The 17,803-nt window shown below is 41.0% G+C and overlaps 1 protein-coding gene across 1 annotated transcript in view; it reads right to left on the bottom strand.

The window, feature by feature from the left end:
* Positions 1–1,577: 1,577 nt before the first annotated feature.
* The window catches only part of CRISPLD2 (cysteine rich secretory protein LCCL domain containing 2), a 30,645-nt gene continuing 14,419 nt past the window's right edge, over positions 1,578–17,803 (bottom strand). The window contains exons 7-15 of the mRNA XM_069868762.1: positions 16,216–16,374; positions 15,367–15,427; positions 14,670–14,736; positions 13,575–13,705; positions 13,383–13,426; positions 12,397–12,469; positions 11,788–11,863; positions 7,043–7,176; positions 1,578–5,000 (exon numbers count right to left, since the gene is read on the bottom strand). Coding sequence (XP_069724863.1) covers positions 4,946–5,000; positions 7,043–7,176; positions 11,788–11,863; positions 12,397–12,469; positions 13,383–13,426; positions 13,575–13,705; positions 14,670–14,736; positions 15,367–15,427; positions 16,216–16,374 — 800 coding nt within the window. The 3' untranslated portion in view covers positions 1,578–4,945. The remainder of the gene's footprint in view (positions 5,001–7,042; positions 7,177–11,787; positions 11,864–12,396; positions 12,470–13,382; positions 13,427–13,574; positions 13,706–14,669; positions 14,737–15,366; positions 15,428–16,215; positions 16,375–17,803) is intronic.

Consider the following 17,803-nt stretch of genomic DNA (forward strand, 5'->3'; position numbering starts at 1 on the left):
TCCCAGCCTAGCCTGGGAAAAAAATAATTGCTCCTAGCCCTTTGTGTTTTGCTCCAAGTATTCACTTACCTGATTCGTATACTTACTGTACTGAAGGAAAATGTGGCTCTGTCTGTGATATCACTCTCTCGCTGCGCTCACAATAAAGCACTTTTTCGTCGATAAGGAAAGGATAAAGCACATGGATTGAGTGGGAGACAACAGTTAGCAAAACCAGAGCCAGATTCAGAGCATCAGAAGCTAACACAAAGGATGGGAATATCAGCCTCACATTTTGGATGTTATGCTGTTTTCCTCCCTGTGCCAACCAGGACCTATATTTTGCAATAGTATTTTGGAGGACTAGCAAACTGGAAATCATCGAATCGTAGTATCACAGAATGGTTTGTGTTGGAAGGGACCTTAAAGGGATCCCTTCCCTTGGAAGAGATGATGTAGCTCCAACCCCCCTGCCATGGGCAGGGACACCTTCCTCTTGATCCAGTTGCTCAAAGCCCCATCCAACCTGCTGTCAAACATTTCTAGAGATGGAGCATGACTTCTTTAGGCAACTATTGCAGTCAATAGGATGGTCTAAGCTGCCTCGGCATGGCCATAAGCATTACTAATCTGAATACCCTCTCTCTGCTTACTTTTTAGCTCATTAAATTCTTCCCCAGTATTTTAGTAAGGGAGATATTTCTGCAGCAGGGAGAGACAGGGAAAGCAAGCACAAATTGGGCATGAGCAACTCCAAACAGGCAGTTTGTAACTACAGAGCTTAAAACAGTCACAAAACTTTACTTATGCAGAAAGCATTGGCAGTTCAGTCATTGTGTCACCATGTCACTCCTTGGTTTGGGTTTTTTACAGATAAATAGCATTCAACTGTAACTGTATCAGGCAAGAGTTGGACTAATACAAACGTTGCTGTATTTTATCTCAATCTTGTTGAACATGTAATGGAAAACAAAGTTTCATGGCCTTCTTGTCAATCAAGACTCCCTCCCATGGCTCAGTTTGCCTCTTTGGTCAAAACCCATATGGTGCTCATTGCCTGGAGGCTGAGTTGCAAACCTGCTTGGCATGTTGCTCCTCTAACCAAGATCGTGTTGAATTACCATGAAAAAATGTCATTTGATTATGGAGCTGTCGACAAGTATGAGCTTCAAGAAACCTTAAGTGGAATTTAAAAAAAAAAATTATATTTCTCCCATCCAAAAAAAAAAAGAGTACATTTACCAACAGTCTGGTCAGATGGGGACTTCATACCAGAAGTATTTTGCAGCACTATTGCATCAAACACTTTTTCCAACCCATTAGTCTAGCTCTTATATTACAGAGACTTAAAGACAGGCATTGATTTTGCCTTACTGTCAGGATGTTTCACGAATGGATACATCATTTTTGAAGGGGTAAAGGTTGACTTTTAATGCACAGTTACTGGACAGTCTTATTTATTTGTTTGTGGAACAGGCTCTGCACAACCCAATCTCACTTGGGCTCTCCAGGGGATACTCCAGTCCCCAGGCGTAATCCCAAATAGCTCTTCTAAATACAACCTCAGCTCTGGCTAAGCATTAAAGACAAGGGAAGCATTCATTCTGAGAAGGTTTTATTTCACAAATAATTCAGAAATCAAAGAAAATGGAGGGAGGGAGAAAGTATTTTACAAATCTGTATTTAGAAAAAAAAATAGTTTATAAACAAACACTCAGCCCCTTGAAAAACATGCAAAGGCACATAAAATTTACAAGAAACTTTTACACATAGGAAGTGAAATACATCATTTTTCATAGAAAAAAAAGCAGCTCTATGAACCAGCCCTAAATATTTAGACTGCACAACTGACCAACTGGAGACTCCACAATCAGCTGTTGGCTGAAAGTCTTAAAATGAAGAAATTAATGGAGCCAACAGACCCGACACCACACCAGCAGCTGGGGAAGTGCCACGCTTCAGCTTTTGCACTGGTTGTGTTTTCTGGAGACTTGGTTATGCTGAGCCAGATGCTCCGCAATGGCAGTGTCTGCACTGGCAATCTTGGTTTCAAAAGTAAACTTATTGGAAAATTAACACCTAGGCAGCATTGGCTTCACCAGGAGTTTAACCAGATGCTCCAGTAAGGCTACACCCAGGGGTACTTCAAGTTGGCACGTGCTTACTAATCTGCTGAGCTGAGGTCTAAGGAGGAACAGATCTGGTAATATAAAGACATGCTGCACCTTTAAGCGGCATTGAATTATATTAAGCTGAGAAATGTTTTGGTATCAGAAATAAAATCAGTAAATATTTGGCTAAAACCTGGTACTGTCCCACACATCCATGAATAGCTAGCACACACAATTGCAAGTAATTGATATATCATGACTGCCTTGGAGGACCTGATCGCCCCTAATTCTGGTGGAGGTATGTTTAAATTAATAGCACCCAGGACCTCGAATAATATTTGTGTAGTAAAGTCACAATTTCTCTTTTGTACAACAAATATAAAAATAAACAGATACAGACTTAAATTAACATCGGTTTCTAAAAATCCAAACCAGTTGGCGAAGATAAAAATACACAATGGTAACTTGAATTAAGCATTTTAGGATATTTCTGTTGGAATAACAATTCTTCCCTTGCCCCTTTTTCATCAGGTAGATACATCCCAAGCTGTTTGGATATTTATGTGCTCATGATAATCCCCTAGACTTTTCTCCAAGAGCCCTCACGCTACTTTCCATCATTTTGCAGTATACGTAATTGTCACGGACAGCATAGTAGAGGTGGGATCCTATGTTAGCATCAAGGCATTTTATATATTCATGCAGTCCCCTTACCTAATTGCATCTCTTACATTTTCCATTCAAAAAAATAACACTGTGGCTACTATTTGGTCCTAGATTCATGCTGCAGTAATTAACGGGCTTGAACCAGACCATGTATAGCATAATTGATCACAGTGGGCAGAAACAGGGAAGCCATATCTTACTGCCAAGATCTCAAATGCTTCCAATCAGCAGCTTTTCTAAGATATGTTCCAGCTGTTTTAACATCAATTTATCTAGCAAGAAAAAAAATGTTCAGTTTTCCTACCTAAAGCAAATACTGTACACCTTGGAAGACGATACTGTATAAACAAAGATGACACAAAGTCAATTCTCTCTATCCACCTCAAAGGTAGCTTTGCTGTGCAGCACTTTTGGAGACAATGCAAAGCAGTTCCAATTTCATATTTTACAAAAGGCCTCTTTCCAAATTCAGCTTTCACGGAGAAAGAGACAGAGTGATAAAAGTAATTTCCTTACTGATCTCATGGTGTTTACAGAATTAAGGAAGTATTTAATCATATAAATAACTTTGGCTTGTGCTTTGAAACGGCTCAAAGAGATGGCTTTTTTGTCCAAATTAAACCAAACAAAGCCTGAGCGTAAGAAGAGCCATAAGACATCTGCCAAACAGAGGGAAATATTTCCTCAGTTGTTATACAACATTACAACCACATTATTGAGCAGGAGGACTATGCATTTACAAGAACAAAAGAACCAAAGTTTACATTGTCATCTTTTATGTAATGAAGTTATTGGATATATTTGCATCAAAAGACAACCAGATTTCTGTTTCGACCAATTCTAAAGATTTGTCTCTGATATAAAGCAGAGAACACTCTCCTGCCTTAAAAAGCAGGTCACTCTAGGCTCTTCTTTTGGCTTTGAAATGGATTTGGATGCATGTTGAGACACAAATAACAAGATATTAAACACCACCATTAGAACATCCATGGGTTTTGCAAAACATACCATCCTGGATATCAAATGCTCATGAGTACAGCAATTACACTGAAAGCTGGGATCTGTTGGTGTCACAAATTGAACAGGAAGAATTCATCTACCCCAATTTATGCTGTATCTTTAAAGTCTCAGAACTGCACGCACCATGAAGAGCTTCACAAAGGTGAAGCAAACATGCTTCCTTTGGATGCAACCATTCCTAGCAGAAATAAGATTAACTTTGTCACTACTTAACTACTACAGATAAAACAACCAGCACTGCTGTATAAAACAATACACTGCATTTAACTGAAATTTTATTTGTTATGGCGTGTAGCATAGGATGAGATGTGCCAGCACAGGAGCCCAGATTCACTGACTTCTTGTAGGTTGCCTGACTTGCAAAATACCTGCAAATGTTTGACCAGCAAACACTAAAACTGTTCTGATCATCTGGTGGCTGCATTTTCTGCAGCGAGGATCTCTGCCACCACTTTATGCACCACTCCAGTCCCCAAAGAACCTTGATGTCTGGCCAACAAGAAAGTCCTCTCTCCAAACATGACACCATCATACAACGTAGCCTAGCACGATGCCCCAGCAGCCTCACACAGTGCTGATGCCACCTTGTTGGTAAAGTACCAAATCTTCTCTTCTTTTGCACAGAAAATATTTTATACACAAAAACAGTCAATCAAAGCCCAGCCACTCCTCAAAAAATGCAACTTATAAAACAGTTTTGTTTTTCAAAGGGTCCTGCACCTGCACAGTCGCTCACTTCTGAGTCTGTTCAGTAGTGCACATCCTCATGCCCATCGCAGTAGATGCATCAAACCCTAAAAATGCCACCCAGGGCCAGACCGAGATCCCTACGTCTGCTGTACATTGAGCCACCACCATACTGCGTAGCACACCTCTCATAAATTGAAAGTTAGAACAGTTTATCACTGCTGAATGCCCCTAGAGAAAAAAAAAAAACCAAACATGAAATGAAAAGATACAACGCTGAACGGGTGCGATGAGATGCGAACAGCTGAGTCAGAACCTGGTGTCTTTTTTTTTTTTTTCTGTTTTTTTTCTTTTTTTTTTCAGTTCCCTGAAGGAGATCGACAAGGAGGGTACGGTCAGAGCTGATGCTGTTAGAGGAGCCTTCCTGTCTCTGGAGAACAACAGAGCACTCTCACAATGAAACCTATACCTCCCCTAGGAACTTATTGCTTCACAGCAAAAATTCGGAAAGCGTTTCCATCTGAAGGATTCTTCAAGCTGAAGAAAAAAAAAAGACAAAATTATAAAAAAAAAAAACATGTAATGAATCACATGCAGGCACTGCAGGACTCAGAGGGCAACAGAACTTCAGACACCTCCAGATTTCCTTGGGGCACACTGCTTCAGCTCACTGGCTCTGTGCTGATGTGACCCTACCAGGAGCAGGAAAAAGATTAAAGGCAAAAAAGAAGCAGCACATAACCATGAGTTTACTTTTGTTTCACTCTTCCAGTCAAATCTACAGTGCTATTGCCAACAAAAGGAGTTGGGAAGTAAAAGCCTCCCTTACAGTGCTAGCTTTTATCCAAGGAACACTGTGCTCCCTTATGCAGGGATCCAGGCACAAAGGGGAACGTAGTTTCCTGAAAACGGTTGTCAAAAAGGCTGGCAGGTTCTCAGGACCTGCCTGGCCTGTCTCCTGGTGCTGGCAATGGGAGTAGTTAGGTCTGCTCACATTAAATGGCAATAAATATGAAAATTCATTTTCAATCTTCAGAGGTGTCCCCAACAGCTCTGACTCTGAGCTGCTGGGGTGGCTGCGTGCACAGGGGCAAGGGGTTGTTTGTGTTCCCAGACTTTATTTCTTCAGCCCTGCCAGGCTGCAAAACCCCAAGAAAAAGGCAAATTTCATATTCCCACAAAATAAACATTCCAACACATGTAAAGACTCGGTAAATCTTAAAGGCAATGTTTTCTCAAAACCTGTTTAGGTACGTACCTTTACCAAAGGTTATTTTCAGTGTCCTAAAGAGTAAGGTTTTAACCTTGATCTTTGGAAAGCTATTTCACTGTCCAGTGGATCTCACAGCATGAAGGTGCTCGTTATTGCTGAGTGTAAATAGCACTACCCAAACATTCATTCTCATCCCTGCTGTGAGAACGTCTTTAGTTTCCCTCACCTCCTAGATCAGCACCTGGTGCTCATATTGCATGTCTCTGCTAGCAGCAGAGTTTATTCTTAGATAAGGCAGAGTTGCCATCCAAGTAAAAAGTCATCTGGTAGTATTAAAGATAAGCGAAAGCAAAAAAAAGAGAAGAAAACTTGCACAAACAGGAGCTTTGTCACCTTAAATACAATCTACTGAATTGCAAATCACACAACTGGAAAATGCTGACTATGACAGATATATACTAAAGAAGCGCATATTTAATGACTGTAGCTTTCCTGTCTTTGTCTATTTTTATTTTCTGAGATGCTCTACAGCATTCTGGGATATCTATTATTAAAATAAAAATAGCAAACTTGTTTGAATTTCTTATGATAATTTTAAAAGAGGACCTACATAAAGCAGACAGAGCCATGTTAGCAGTGACCACCTCCCACCACCCAATAGTGGGAAATTGTTTGCAAAGACAGCTCTGAGAAAGCTATACCATCACACCAATATCTGAAAAAATACATCACAGATTGAAACAGAAGTTTCAAATTAGAAATGACTGAATGAGCTGCAAACTCTATCATGGTGATCGTCAGGAGATGCAGGATTTTGGAAGCACTGGTGTGCAAGCATACCCTGAAACCAGCAATGCTGACTCAAAAAAATCTACCAAAACAAATTAGATGGGTGGAAAATCCATGTTCAAAACCTGTTCGATCATCTCTCAAGAGATTAATTTACTCATACCTCTTTCAGAGAGAATAGAGGAAATAAGTCAACAAATGCAAATACATCCCACACCACAGAACTGAATGGAAATCTCAATTCTAAGGCTCAAAATATGACCCAAGCTGAAAGCTTCAGAAATACCCATCCTTATTTTTAACGTTAAACACACACACCAAAATGTATTAATATGGACTCATGCTGTAATAAAATAAAACTTAACAATATTCCATACGTTTCACACTAATCTAAAAGTAGCTACTCACTCGTGGCAGGGCAACACACTCTATTTATTTGGGTATCAAAATTCACAGTGACATCCTTAAGTCACATATTTCCAATCCACCAGCCTTTCTAGCTAGTATCTGCTGACTTGGATGTATCACTGAACACACAATCGCAAATAAGAGGAAAGTACAAAGAAAAAAATCCCACCTCTCAGACTGGATTCCATTCTTTAAGGAGCCAACATAACTTTTCTTCTTTTCTACAGGCATCACATCCACAAAACCACCACTTTCATCTGGAATGACTCCTGCATGCACTGCAGTTTTGCAGATACTGGAGCTCTGAAAAACATTTAATTATCTTGACTTACAAAGTGTCTATATTTTATACGTCAAGATTTACCATTAGCAACAAGGAAAAGCAGGAAATAAATTAAAAAAAAAATAAGAAAAGAGTGGAATGTAAAAAAAAAAAGCTATGAAATAATTCTGTCCTCCTTATGGACCTAACAGGGATAAAAGACATCATGGACCAGACCTTGCATGTGGGTCATAAGCTCCAGTTGTAAGAAGATCCTCCATCACTGCAGAGGACAAGAAGCCTTTCCACTACTCCCTTCTGCAGTGGAGCTGCATCTGGGAGATTATTCACAGCAAATACTGAATTGAGGACAACTTTCCAGCCAGCGCCTCTTGGGTCTGCACCAGAGAAATCGCTGTGGTGAAACACTTCGCTAGTGACCAGCCACCTGAGCAAGGCTTATTCTCATAGTTGCTTGAAAAGCAGACACTTCTCCTGTTTAAGGTAAATGACCATCAGTTATCCTTCTTTCTAGGAAAAACGGAAGGACCGCACCCATTGAGAGATGTTGCTTTTGGACAGTCGTTACACTGTAAGACAACACCAAGTATGGAGGCAGATTAACACTCCTGAAAAGACTAAAGTTTCTTTATTGCACATCGTGTCTTTACTCTGTTCATCAGGATGTGCACAGTCAGAAGAGCTGGAGGAACATAAAACGCTTGCAGCCGATGACTAAGTTCCCCAAGCATCCAGAAAAGAGAGAAAAAGCAGAGAAGGCTTAGGCATAGTATAAACTTGGCCATCGACCCTTAAGAGGATTTGCATACAGCAAGCTGGAATAACAAAAAGCAAAAACCACTTTTCCACCTAAAACTGCAGCAGGTGAAATCTCAACCCCATAAACCCCCTGACTGCTAAAAATCAAAGTATTATAAAACCAGTGCCAAGGGCAAACATTCCCATCGCGTATGTACAATACAGATTGTGCTGTTTCATTCTTGCAGCCATATATGGCAGGTTTGCCTTGTCCCCTATATATTTATCACTTTGGATGGCCTATCTCTTGGCAGCTCTCTGAGTTTTGAGTGCCAATTTGGTATTTTGCTTCTATATATGGTCAAGAGAGCAATGGAACACTGTGTTTGGAAGATATGCTCTGAATTCACCCTAATATGCAGTGGGAAATCTGTAAATCTAAAATTGGCTCATAAAACTAAACTGTCCTGAATCAATTTGCAACACACTCCACTGGGAGACATCCTAAACACTGTTCTTTTCAAGGCATTCCTGGTTTTTTTTTCCAGAACTTGCTGTTCTGCTGCTTACTCAAATCTTTGACCAACAGGCTTTTTATTGCCTTACCCTAAACCTCCCTTTATCACTCTTGGATTACAGCCCGCTCATATCCCGGGCTGGGCTTTGCTTTGATGAATTGATCACAGAGTTTTTGGAAGATGAGACGTTAGGAGAATAAAGACCTTCTCCTCAAATTCAGAAGTACAAAGCTGCATGGACAACGCAACAGCTCTCCTTGGAGTAGCCCCTTGGGATATTCTGACAGCACAAAGTGGACTCTGAGGCATGCACCATAAAATCATAATACTTATTACAATGGGTCATTAGCAATAGTCCGTGACTATGAGTTTAATAACACATCATTTCCTCATTAATGTGACTGGTTAATCATTAAGTTCATATCTCCTGAGAGCTGAGCCACCCAACTTGGTTTGCTTTGGTGATAAAGTTATGTAGGTGATCTATCCTCCTGCAATGAATTGCTGCACAATTACAGATAAATGACCTTATCTCAAGAGCAGAGAGCTATTTTCTCTCCAAGCTCGGCAAGACTCCTGTGGAGGGATAGGGACAGGTTTCCTTTGCAATGTGTGTCACACTAAGAGCTAGGCAGATTGACGAGTGACTGTGTCTCACAGAACTTAAAAGCTCTTTTACAGCCTTGATAAAGACCCTTGGGTGTTCACACAGCTCCGGCATCACCCCAGAACTGGTCCTGCCCACATTAGCAAGAGCTGAGTTTTATTTTCTAGTCACAGTCATATGTTCATAGAATGTGGGGGATTTTTTTCATTTCCCCCCTACTTAAATAGCAGTGTAAAGAACCTTGCCGCAACGTGCCACTGGGGAAAAAGGGCAACTGTTCCCTAGTCAGCTGCTTCTTGCTACCGATTTCAGCACCAGAAGGATGCTGGATACATTCCTCCCACACCCCAATGCATCACTTCAATCTGCAAACACGGTGTGAAGGCAGCAAGTCTGTTCTCAGAAAATAGTAATGTCATTCATTGGAAATAACTGGGATTTGGGCATGAACTTTTCCTATAGCATATTTTCTCGCATTTTGTTCATTTACCCCAAATTTTAAGTCTCCTCTATGCCCCTTTTCCACAGTCTTATGAATTTCATCATGAACAGTTTCCTGAACTGCTTTTTAAAGCAGACTGCCAATATATCTTTGTGCTTTAAGCCACCAGCAGTACTCAAGAGATAATCCAAACACACAATCCAAGATAATTTTTTAATGATTTAAAAATTAAAAAAAAATAAAAATGCATTTAAAGTGGGTAAAAATCCCTTAACACAAACCAAGATAGTGGCACCTATGCTCCCTAAATAAAAATCAGACCTATCTCATAAAAACTGCTAGTTCTTCATGTCACAGTTTTGTTCTTCATGGCAAAACAAATTTTCACATGCCCTCCTGGGATCATGTAAATGTGAACGGTATCTAAGGCCAAAAGCACACAGACAAGCCAAACATCCCAGCTTGGACTACCAACTCCTTACCTGCCAGAGCATTTAGGAAATGAAGGTTTTGGAGAAGGTGCTGAAAGGCCAGAGAGCACCCTATAGGGAGCGCAGACTGGAAACAGAGCAAGACGCTTCATTTTCTTTTAGATAACTTATTTAAGAAGATGCAGCTGGAGCACAAGTCTCTCCAGGACCATGAATGCGCCACTGTAGATGTGAAGCCAAAGAGTCTTCCAGAAGACTAGCACTTATCTCATCCAACTTATTCTCTGCTTTAATTATTCCTCAGCCGTGAGCTTGAGTTTATTCACAGCATCCCCTCCTGGAGAGCATCCCAACCAGCCCATGCTCCCTGGGAAAAGCCTTTGCACAAACTCTCCCTGCATGGTACCCATGTTTCTCTTTCTCTTGACAGCTTTCCAACAAGAGCATGTCTAAGCATCGATACGTCTCCTTTTGCAGTATGCTCCATAGGCTCCTCACACTCCTTTTTCCCAGCTGTTTTTACCTGCTTTGCTACCAATTTCACACTCTTGTGAAAACCTAAATGCTTTCCTTATTGCGCTGGCACCATGCTCAGAGTACAGCAGTCCAGAAAAAAGGTTAACCAAACCCTCTAGGAAGCAGACAAACACAATTTTTGCTATTTTATTTCTCTCTGAAATCACAGTCCATGCTCTCGTTTATGAAACAATACCCAGGGGGTACAGTAGGAAATGGGAGCTTGCGATTCATTAAGGGACACTAATCCTTTTGCGTCAGTACAAATCAGAAAATAAAGCCAGCGCGGGATGCTGGTCCTCACCTAATACCCTTGTAATTGCAGGCCCCATTCGGGGGTAATCTGAGGTAGTTTTGTCCACAGTAAACGAGAGAAAACTATTTCCCATTTCCTGCAGGTCAGAGCTAGCACAGGGTCAGGTACCACAGGGTGGCAGCTGCCTGATGAATTTGCATGGGAGCTGGTCCAGGCTAACCTGCTCACGCAGCTCTGCCTTTAAAAAAAATAAAAATGGTCTCAAGTAAAATGCAAAAAATAAAGTTGAGTGTTTGCTTTTCTTTTAAATTGCTTTCTAAAGTGCTTGCCACAAATTATTGTATGATTTCTGCAGGGTGTTTTTTCTCAGGAGGCTGTAAAGCTCCATGGTGACCCCAAGCTGAGGGTCCATGACCTGCTGACTGCTTCCTCCAAACCCCCAGAAAGCACGTTCCTACAGACTACGCAGCAGCTGGCATTTCTAAACACAATCTCCAATGGAAAAAAAGTTAAAAAAAAAAAGGAGGCCCCTGCAGATGGGTAAAAGTTGAAACACAGTTTTTAGAGGCCTAATACGAAGAGATTTCAAAAATATAACTGCCTAGTTTTAGCATCGAGTCTCTGCTCATCCCCACAGAGTTTAGAAAAACAAACCAATAAAACCAACTTGCATGATTTCTTTCCACTGCTCTGTGCTGTGCCCTGACTGCTCAAAACCACTGTTCAGCTCCCAGAAAAAGGAGGACAGAGGAGGGGGAAGAAAGTCTATTTTTGTCAACTACATAGCACGATAGCATATAATAAAAGCCCTTTGGTGCTCATCTGTAGGTCTCAAAACACTTTGCAAAGACGTTTAAGCACAACCATCATTTCACAGCCATAGTCCCTAAGGCACAGAGCAATGAAAAGACCTGTCCACAAGAAGTCCAAGTCAGTGCTGGAGAGGGCATGGGCTCCCCAAGCCCATTGACCCCAGCTGGTGTTGTAGCTGTTGGTGCTACTTCTTGTTTCACCCCGATTTACCCCATCCCCACACTCTTCCCTAAATCGCAGAGTCTGACTGTGGCTCTGCGATAAAAAACATCGAGATACACGGGATCACCAGGGAAAGGAGAATACTCACATCTGCATAGACGTTTGTGCCAAACACCGGTGCCCAGTATGATGGCTCATCTTTACAGTGGGCTGGACAATAAATCCTAGAAAACAATGTATTCATATTTATCCTCTATATTAAGGCTCAACAGGAAAGCAAGCTGCATTCTTGGGAGATTTCAAGTGCCTGCATCTGGTCTGCAGGTGGCAACAGTGAATTTAATCATTTCTTCCCCTCAGATGACATTTGATAGTTACTACAGAATGACAAATAGAGGAGTTTAGACCCATAAAAGAGGGACTGGTCTTTCATGACATTTTCAAAAGGCAATACCTATATTTTTGCACAATGCCATGCATGCAATTATTTGCACGTGTTTGTGCCCCCTGACATGAATTACACCTGCACAAAGTGGCTTTCTAGAATAAACTTCTTCCATGTTTTAAGGTGGAAAAGAAAGTCACATTAGAAAAAAGAAAAGCAATTCCCAACCCTTTCCCTGCTAGTTCATCTGGTAAAATGAACTCCATTCCTGCTAGCACTCAGATTTGGGGGCCTCAGCATCTCAGTATCCTCCATCCTCAGAGCAAGTTTAGGCTGAGCATTCTCAGGCTCATGCTCGTGGCATGAAATTACCTTGGGCAATGTGTCGCTGGCTTTTTGAACTGGCACAGCTCAGCTACTGTCGTATAGCAATCCAGCGTCTGTGCTGCGGAAATAAATATGGAATGGAAAATCACTAGACATAATAGCGCAGACAGTTGCAGAAAACACCAGTCACAGTCACCCAACACATCTGGTGAGACCCATGTCCAGCTGAGGGCACTAAGCGCTGCTCGCTCCTTTACCAGCAACACTCATCCAGGAGAGGGCTGACCAGCTCCCTAGCAGAAATCCTGATAACATACTACACCATGTCCTTCAAAAGGTCACGGCTTTCCAGACAGAAAGGCAGATGATACACAAACCAGCGCACTTTTGCTACAGATCCATATATTGAGGCCATCAGACATGTATGGTTTTCTCTGAAAGTGGCTGAAGTGTATCTCCTCAAAATGATGATCGTATGGAGGAGGAAGAATTATTCAAAGATATTCAGAAAGTGAAAATTGTTTAAAAAGTAGAACTCCGTAGTATTTATTTATATGTTCATCATAAATATGATGACTCACTATTATAAATTAATTTCAAGGGTACTACTTGTTTCATTATACTCTTACACTATTATATTAGGTACTATTTTTTCAGTTTTTATACAGTGTTCACACTAGATCGGTGCTTTCATTCAAGGATTATTCATCTTCTATCACTTTCCTATCAGCAGCTTGTGACACTGCAGCTGATATTTGAACCCAACAGTGATCCATCACTAGGAGATGCAGCTGGAAAAGGCCAGTCATCACCTTTTTCTGTACCTTCCTCATATCCCCACAGAAAAATGAGGTCGTTAATGGTAGAATTGCCCATAGTGGGTGATGGATCACCACTCAAGGGCTTAGTTATGGCACTGAACCATTTGACATCACTGCTTAAAATGAAAAAGAAGACTGTTAGGAATGATGTTTTCAAGTACCGCATAAAGCTCTAGCAACAATGGTTTCTTCTCAACTTTTAAAACTTACTTGTGACTTTGGAAACCATGAATGCATTTGAAGGCTTACTCTTCCTGCAAAACAAGCAAACGAAAATATTTATTAAAAAAATTGGCATACTAGAATAATTTGAATCCCTACATCTATATATGAATAACAGAGATAACTGAACATTTGCTTATATTTAAAGCGAATTCAAAAACTTTTTCAAGAAGGTAGTACCTAAAAGACTCCACACCATTCCTGGTAGACTTCACAAAAGCTGGTGTCCTCCCCTTCCTCGTGATATCAACCAGTCCTCCTTTGTTGTCCAGAATGCCGTAATGAATTGCAGCACGACATATGCTTGATGACTGACAGGAGCATAAACACAAATAGTACATGAAATAAAAATAAATCTCATTCACAGAGCAATGCTGACCAACTGCTATGCAAAAAATGAAGAAGAAATGAAATCACCACCAAAGTGCCAAATGGAAAATAAGCTGAGCACATTCCTTTGGAACCTGGTTGTTAAGTCTTACTCTCCTGATGCAGCCTTACTCTTTTATTATTATTATTTTAAGCACTGCCTTGTTGAATGTCAAGCCTTTTTTAAATAACAAAACCTTACATTTAGCTACAGTTTAGAAGAAAATCAGCATTGGAACTTAATGACCAGTACGAAATATTTCCAGTTCTCAACAAAATATTCAAACCCAAAATATTTCTACTGAAACCACTTGGAGGTGGCAGCTATCTGCAACCACAGAAGCTGCAGGGCAAAGACACATCATCAGCAATGAACTAACAGTGAGGATGGGGAAAGCAAACATGCTTTTACAGAAAAAGCCTTTTATCTTCAACCTTTCTTTATCCCAAAAGTAGTTTGGATGGGGAAACAGTGCCATACTTTATAATAAATTCTCTTGCTAATTCAAGATCCATTAAATCAGCCCAAAACTATTGTTTAGTTACAACATTTAACAGTGTTTTTCATAGGTTTCAGTTTATCATGACAGTCACCCATACTTATAGAGGAGATCTCTGTAAGAGCTGTCTGTTGATCCCCATCTCTCCCTTTCCATAGGTTTCATTGCACATTAAGGGCATTCATGACAAAATCAAGTCTGGAATCGCTTCGCCTTTCCAGACTACTACTTTTTTTCATCACTAAGATGAAGAAAATACAGATAATATTTATTAGCACCATTTTACAGCACAACAACTGGGGAATATGAAAAGCCAAATTATACTAGAATTGTTGGCATTTTCCATTTCTGTTATTACCGCTAACTCCCCACAAATTACATCTATGAGCTATTAAAAGGTACTTACACTCTCATAATAAAATGTTCCAAAGATCTTTCCTTTACTGTACAAGCAGCCAGCTGGGCACCAATACCTAGTAAAGATATATATCTTTGAGGGTGGCGAAAAAACAATTCAAGAAAAACAGACTTTGACTCCATTTTATTTAATAGCCATTCCATTCATTTCACGTAACTATTCCATTTAAAAACAAGATTGCAAAATAGCTACTTTCTAAAACAGTTTCCCCAGCCTCCTTAAAAGCCTGACCAATATTTAGATTCTGTGGATTTGGTTTTTCTCCAAGTGATAAACTGTCCCGTTCTTCGCAGAAACCTTAACCAGAAGTTCTTGACTGGCTGGGAGGGGACAAGCTATGAATTATTGGTCTGGCTTGGGCAGCAGTGGAATGCATGCAAAAGGCTCAAAAATGACTCTGCCAAAATTTATTAAATTATTTTGGACACCTGAAACTGTGGGTCATCATAACTGAATGAAATAAATTGAACAAAATAAATGAATTACCTTGCTAGGCTTGCCTGAAAGTTTTGTATTAAGAGGAATTAAGGCTTTTTTTTTCCCTTTTTTTTTAAAAAAAAGAAAGATACATACCTAGATAATCCTCAACTAAACATAGTATATCTTATCTTATGCTTGCAAGAGCTGGACGATTTTTAAGCCACATTTTCACACAGTGCTCCAAGACATATCAATAAAACACTACCTGTTGCATGTTGAGCCTCTGCATTTATCTCTCATCTTGGTGTCACAGGTAATGACTTGTGCTGAGGGAGAAAAAATAAAATAAATAAATATTTTTATAAGGAAAGAGACTGTCAGAGGCTGCTCTTGAGCTACAGAGGAAAGCAACCACTATGCATCTTTCCTGGAGGTCTTTGGCACAGCAAGATAAAATCTTATCACAGACCAACACAGCCTGGAGCAGTCAGTGCCTCTTTAGCCCCTCACCTGACACAGGTGTGTTTGGAAATATTAGCAAGGAAGGAACATCTGACAGCTGAAGGCTTTGATTTACAGCCTGAGGTCTATGGCCAGAGCTCTCATTATCTATTTAATTACAGACTCTCAAGATGCTGGTAAGATAAGTTTGAAAACGATGCATTAGCTTGCCTCACCTTGTTTTCACAGTAAGTCTTTCTTCATTAACAGTAATTATAAAACAACTGAGGAAGTACTACCAACTCCACAAATAACTCCAGAAACCTTCCCAAGCAAGAAATAAAAAAGAAACACTAAAAATCCCAGAAAAGCTACACAGGGTGTAACTGCTGAGTGTGGAGTATTTTAAATGGGAAATATAATCAGATTTCCTAAACTCATCTTGGTTCATTGATACTTCCTTGAGATGATGTACAAGAACAAACAACTGTTACTATATATTGCTACGTTATCTGCTATAATTAACAGAGAATTTTCACACAGAAAATTTCCCCCTCTACTCGAACATCCTCCCAGTAATTATTTCACTGAGCACCCTCACTGCTTTCCAGGCCTCTTCCCATCGATATACTTTAAAACTTATAGGAGTTGAAAAAGAAAAGGGCCATCTTACTCATGTAGGAGTCTGGGTTGATTCTCTTGGGCTTGATGGGTTTGCTGGGCTTGCTTTCCGGAGGGTAAAATCGCACTGGGGTTTGCTCTGCAACCTGCGAAATCTCCACTTCATTAGTCTCATCTGTCTCAACGATGACAGGATCCTCGTAACGGTAATCTTGTTAGAAGATGGGATTAAAAATAATTGCAGGGTGCACGTTAATGGGGAAGTCAGACAGGTTTGTGTTTGGAGGGAGAGGGTTTGGTTTGACAGGGATCTGCTTTTAAATAGTTGGAAACTCAAAAAGCCCATTAAAGGCAGCACAGGTGCAGCACCAGGAGGGGAAATCACTCCTCTCCCAGTCCTCTGCACAGGAAGCAGCATTTGGAGCATCTTGCAACAAAGGTTTGAAATGATCCCCACTAATTAGCAAAAAAAAAAAGTGCTGCTGTTTCTTCTCCTGTTTCCCTTACAACTCTCCCTCTGGAGGAAGATGGAAATTTGCTGAAGGGCACATGCAAAAAGTGGACCCTAATGTTTAGGAAGGTGGCTAAAACCTCTTCTTCTCCCACCTGGGTTTGCTTCCTCAAACTGCCCCATCAGCACAGCTTCATCTGCTCCTCCAGCAAAGCACGAGTTCTGCTGCAGCGTGATCCCAGCTTTAGCGCCTGTGGTGGGTTTATCCCTCTCTCTGCCTCTGCTGGAGAATAAGCTGCTTGCTGTTGCAGCCAGCAATGGGATTTGGGAAACCACGCCAGCAAAATTAATTCCCCTTGACTGTTCCCATCCAAAGCCCCACACCATTCCTCTCCTCAGCATTGAGGAGAGGAATGATGCAAACAAACAGATGATGGATTGCAGCAGCAAGAAGGTTTTCTATCACCTGGGCATCCAACTGCAGCTCACCTGCACCCCAGGGACCTCCTCCTGGACCTGCAACCCCAGGCTAAAAATGATAAATGCAATGTTGCACCAAAAAAGGCCTCTTGCTTTGGGCAAGCCTCCAGGGAACCTGCCTGTTTCTAAAATCCCAGTTCTCTGTGAAAAAAACACACGGGAGATGAAAAATGCCCTCAATGCATGACCCCAGAAAGTTCTTCAACTGCTGGAGGATAGCGCTGCTTCTCCACTGGCTTCCGTGTGAATATGTTTTAGAGAACTCCACATGTCAAGAAAAACCATGCAGGATTCCCCCGTCTCCTCCAGAAGACACAAGTTATTATATTCATTTTGCAGGCACAAAAACCAAGGTGGAGAGAGAGGGAAACGCTCTGTCCTCAGCCCCTGAAGGAGCAAGGCAGGCAGCCAAGCTCTGCCCACCCACGTTGCCTCCAGTAAGCAATGGAGAACATTCTCTTCCCAAACAAACTCTGCAAGGATGGGATCGTTCCTGCCCGCAGCCTGCCAGGGCTCAAAATCCCACTGGAGCTCCCGAGCCAAACCCATGTAACTCAGAGCAGCTTCCTGCTATCCAAGCACTCATTCTCATTTTCAGTGGGAAAACGAGCTAAATCTGAGCTCCAGATTTTAAGCAGTTCAGGGGTTTTTCACTTTCAGCAGTGGTCACCGATTTACCACGTGCTGTGATGTCAAAATATTAAGGATG

Source organism: Phaenicophaeus curvirostris, chromosome 14 (genome assembly GCF_032191515.1).
Source record: "Phaenicophaeus curvirostris isolate KB17595 chromosome 14, BPBGC_Pcur_1.0, whole genome shotgun sequence".
In the NCBI taxonomy this organism is placed as follows: Eukaryota; Metazoa; Chordata; class Aves; order Cuculiformes; family Cuculidae; genus Phaenicophaeus; species Phaenicophaeus curvirostris.